This window comes from Dipodomys merriami, unplaced genomic scaffold (genome assembly GCF_024711535.1).
Source record: "Dipodomys merriami isolate MVZ:Mamm:240054 unplaced genomic scaffold, mDipMer1.0.p SCAF_57, whole genome shotgun sequence".
NCBI classification, from domain to species: domain Eukaryota; kingdom Metazoa; phylum Chordata; class Mammalia; order Rodentia; family Heteromyidae; genus Dipodomys; species Dipodomys merriami.
In genome coordinates this window covers 5211565-5216015 of record NW_027206146.1, presented here as the reverse complement: position 1 = coordinate 5216015, position 4451 = coordinate 5211565, and the positions used below count along the sequence as shown (strand labels likewise).

The window sequence follows — 4451 nt, the reverse complement described above, 5'->3', positions numbered from 1 at the left end:
GCTCCCGAGTTCTGTGCGTTTGTGTGGGTTGGGATCTCAAACCAACCAGCCACTCTCAGGATCCAGGGGTCCCTGGCTCTTGGTGTCTGAGGCCGAGCCTTGGACTCAGGCCCCCTTCCTCCACCCACATCCCCCCCCCCATGCCCTGAGAATCGACCCCACGCCTGACATCCATGAGATTCGGGGGCCCGTTTATTCGGAGAAATAAATACGGCTGGTGTCAAGGGGCTGGAGGGCGGGCTCGAACTCGCAGCAGCTGCGACGAGATCAGTGCTCGGGCGTTTCTAGCATGTCGGCCAGGACTCTGGAGTGGAGGACGGACACAGAGGTTAGACCAAGTTCCAGGCGCTCACCCCAGACTCTGAGAGCTCCTTAGGCCGCTCAGGTCACGGGTGAGAAAATGGGAATCCAAAGGGTCATGCAAGAACCCACAGCTGGGCAGCTCTCCTTTAAACGAGGCCCTTAAACACGTCTCTTCCCCCCTCACACCCCAACACTTACTGATACAAGGAAGAGGAGAAGTAGTCCACGTAGCTTCCTGTGGGGAAGCCGAGACGAGGCTTGAGGGGTAGCCCGGGCGCGATAGATATTAAGGGGATGCTCGATGCGGGTTTACTGTTCTCATTCGTCTTAATTCCTGCCTCCATTTGAACTACAGGCGACCTGGGATGCTTTTCTCCCGTGACCCCGCCCCCTCGACGTCTTCCTGCTTTGGTCCCGCCCACTGGCTTTTAGGACCGCCCCTCAGCCACCACTCCTCCCCGGGCTCCCCGCCCACGCTCTTGGCCCCGCCCTCCAACAGAGGCCCCGCCCACCATCTTCTGGCCCGCTGTTCCTGTTTGGCTCCGCCCCCAGCAGGGTTTCTTGGGCTGCGCATGCTTACCCGGAGTGCAGACCGTTTCGCAGACCAGTGGGCACAGGTAGCAGAACTGGCAGTGCTGGGGGGCGGGCATGGGGAGAGAGTCAGAGGTGGAGTCAGGTCAGAACTGCCGGCTAAGTGTAGGTTAAGGTCATAAGGGGTGTGGAAGCATCAGATGGTAGGGGTTGGGTTAGTTTGCGATCAAAGGTCATGATTTAGGGCTGGGGCTGGTGGGAGGGGTTGGGCAGAAGATCCCAGGCCATCCTGAGGCCTGAGTGTGGGGGCCCAGGTGAGGTCTCACCTGGCACTGGTCACAGTGTTCACCCATGTTTTCCTCGTCACAGTGACAGTTCTCACATTCAGTGCATCGCTGGGGACCAGAGGAGCCTGGTTAGACAGAGCCCCTCACCCCAGGAATCCGCCCATGTCCTGGGTGACATTCCCCCGGACTCCTGTCCCTCGTTAGCCTCCCACCCTGGGCTCCATCTTCCCCCCAGTGCAACCCTAAGTCCCACAGTGTCTGTGGTGGAGCCTTCATATCACCTCTGTCCCTGACTCTCCCCCACAGCCTGTCACTCCTGAACCACGACTACTATCCACTCTGGTCTCCATCCCTCCAGCCATAGGTGGAGCTCAGATCTCTTCCTCCCCTTCCTGGATCATCACTCCAACCTTCTGGCTTCCAATTGGTGCCCAAAGTATCTATTTGTACCCAAACTTATCCCTGCTGTCCCCTTGCTCAAAGCCCATCCCTCCACTGCCTCGCCAGGGGACAAATTTCTAGGAACAGCTTGTTTGTATAAGAGCTGGGCTGGGGACCTACGTTGCAGAAGGAGCAGTAGCCACACAGGGACCCTGGCTGGTAGTTCCCATAGTCCTGCATGTCCTGGGGACCTGTGGGGACAGAGGGTGGTGTGACTTTGGCTGCCTGCATGCCTGCCCTCCCCCCTCCAGCCAGGTCACTTACCTGTGTCCTCTCCGCTCTCCTCCTCGCTGGAGCCGCCTCCAATCTCCTCCCTCCCAGCCAGGGGGTTGGGGATGATGGTGAAGGGGAGCTCATCTTCCTCCAGGCCCTCCTCCTCTTCCTCTTCCTCTTTCTCTGTCCTATGATATTGGCTTAGTGGTGCCCTAACCTCAGCCCGCTCTTCCTCCTCCTCCTCCTCTTCATTTTCATCGTCTTCCCGGCTCACATGGAGACCATGACCTTCCTCCTCATCTTCCTCAGCATCCCTGTCTAGGCTTCCACGGCGGGCTTCTTGGGCCGGCTGTTCTGCACTTTCATGACCTTCCTCCTCAGAGCTGTGGTCTTCCTCCTTCCCCTCCTCCTCTCCTGAATCAACCTCTTGCAAATGACTGCTGACCCCAGCCCCCCTGCGTTCACCTTGGTGGTCTTGTTGCCTATGGCTGGGGGCCTCGGGATCAAGCTCAGCAGAGATGCCCTCATCCTGGTCCCTGGGGACACTGTGGCGGTGATGACGTGGGCCTTCTGGGTCATCCTCCCCTGGGACCTCCTCCTCCTCTTCGCTTCCTGCAACGTGGTGGCTCAACTCGAGTGCCACCTCTTCCTCTGCCTCTTCTTTCACATCCCCGAGGCCATGATGGGTGTGTCTGGGGGCCTGGTGCCAATGTTCAGTGGACATATCATCATCATCATCATCATCTTCGTCATCATCTCTGTGGCCTTGGGGCCCATGGTTGGGGACATGATGGTGGTGCTCCTCTGAGATGTCGTCATCATCTTCATGGCCTCTGTGCCTGCTGTGGACTTGGTGTCCGTTCTCAGTGGAATCATCATCATCATCATCATCATCATCATCATCATCATCATCATCATCATCATCATCGTTTTTGTGGCCTTGGTGCCTGTGGGCCTGGTGTCCATTCTCAATAGAGTCCCCTTCATCACCACCACCATCATCATCGTCATCATCATCATCATCGTCTACATGGCTCTGGTGCCCATGGGTCTCATGTCCACTCTCAGTAGAGTCGTCATCATAATCATCACTATCCTCTTTGTGGCCTTCATGTCTGTGGCCATGGCGTTGGTGTTCTTTTGAGATGTCCTCATTGTCGTCTTTCCCATGGCCTTGGTGGCCGTGGGTCCGGTGATGTCCACCTTCTTCGTGGCCTTGGTGTCCATCACGAGGATTGTGCTGGTGGTGTTCCTCTGATTCTTCTTCATCTTCTTCATCCTCTTCCTTCCTGTGGCCTCGGTGCCCGTAGGCCTGGTGCCTATCCTCAGAGGAGACCTCCTCCTCCTCCTCCCCTTCATCATCATCATCATCTCCCCCTCCATGGCCTTGGTGGACATGCCTGGGGATGTGACGGTGGTGCTCACTGGAGACAATCTCCTCCTCCTCCTCATCTTTGTGGCTATAGCTCCTGTGGCTGGGAAAGTGGTCTCTGTGCTCAGTGGAGTCTCCCAAATCTTCCTTGCTCTGGCTTCTGTGCTGAGTGATCGGCCGGACATGCTCAGTGAAGACCTCCTGGGACACATTCTCCTCTCCATCTTCATGGCCTTGGTATCTGTGGCCTTGCATTTGGTGGCCATATTCCCTGGAGCTATCTTCCTCCTCTGCCTCCTCCTCTTCCTCCTCCCCAGGGTCTCTGTGGCTCCGGAAATGATGTACATTTTCAGTGGCCACTTCTTCCTCTTCCTCCTCACTTTGATGGCTCCTGTGGCTGTGGCGGTGGTGGCCAAATTCAGCTGACATGTCCTCTGCAGGCCCGGGGACTCCTGCATTGTTGTTGGTGTTGCTGAAGCCCAGTCCGGCCCCTCTCAGCTGCTGGGTCATGGCAGGAGGGAGGAGCAGGCTGGCCACCAGAGCCCAGAGGACAGAGGTGTACAGCCAGGGCCCACGGTGGCCCATGAGGACGTTGAATCGCAGAACTTCTCCCAGAGTGGCCTCCGCAGCTACGCAATGAGCTTGGGGTCCCTGTCCCCTCTGGGGTCTGACTCTTTTGCCTTGTGTCTCTCCTTCACACTCTCTGCCTGTCTGTCTTCCTCTGGCCTGGACACCCCTCTGAGGCTGTTTCTGGAGCCCAGATTCCCCGCTGGGGGCCCTCCCTCCCCACTCCCAGGCCAATAGGGTCTCTCCCCTCCCCTCAGAGGGGCTAAATTTACTCTCAGCCCTGAGTTATTTTGGGTCACTCCCCGGCTGCCACCCCCCACCCCCCACTCCTGCTCCTGCTGCTGCTGCTGCTGCTGCTGCTGCTGAGGAAGGCTGCAGAGGGGGTCTCGCCTGGCCCCCAAGAGGGGACAGAGGGACTTGATCTGCCAGCAAGCTCAAGTATGCCAGCTTCAAAGACCAAAGCTAGACTTGAAGCTGGCCAAGCTGAGACCCTGGGGAAGTTTGGGGTGGGGAGTGTGTTTCAGGAAGGACCTATCAGAGAGGGCGATTGGAAGGATTGGGGGGGTATGATTATGGGGTGCTTCCACCTGAAGGAGATACTTTGGTGAGAGACCAAAGACCAATATGGAGCTCTTGGAATGAAATGAAGGAATCCTGTCTCCTCCATTGTGACCTCCTGTCCCTGGACCTCAAATCTGGAGGGTAGGGGACATGGCCAGGCCAGGGCTATAAATACA

The 4451-nt window shown here is 57.5% G+C and overlaps 1 protein-coding gene across 1 annotated transcript; it reads right to left on the bottom strand.

Moving 5' to 3' along the window:
• Window positions 1-170: 170 nt before the first annotated feature.
• Hrc (histidine rich calcium binding protein) lies at window positions 171-3900 on the bottom strand. The gene is made up of 6 exons (XM_070001004.1): window positions 1827-3900; window positions 1683-1753; window positions 1161-1229; window positions 884-938; window positions 502-538; window positions 171-304 (listed from the first exon to the last, which is right to left on the bottom strand). The coding sequence occupies exons 1-6, from the start codon at window positions 3730-3732 to the stop codon at window positions 268-270; spliced, it is 2175 nt and encodes a 724-aa protein (XP_069857105.1). The 5' UTR covers window positions 3733-3900; the 3' UTR covers window positions 171-267.
• Between the last annotated feature and the right edge of the window lie 551 nt (window positions 3901-4451).

Coding starts and splice junctions, on each gene's coding strand:
- Hrc (XM_070001004.1), bottom strand. CDS start 3,732: ATGGGCCACCGTGGGCCCTGGCTGTACACCTCTGTCCTCTGGGCTCTG. Junction 539..883: donor CGAAACGGTCTGCACTCCGG/GTAAGCATGCGC, acceptor GCTTCCCCACAG/GAAGCTACGTGGACTACTTC. Junction 305..501: donor TTCTCCTCTTCCTTGTATCA/GTAAGTGTTGGG, acceptor CCTCCACTCCAG/AGTCCTGGCCGACATGCTAG.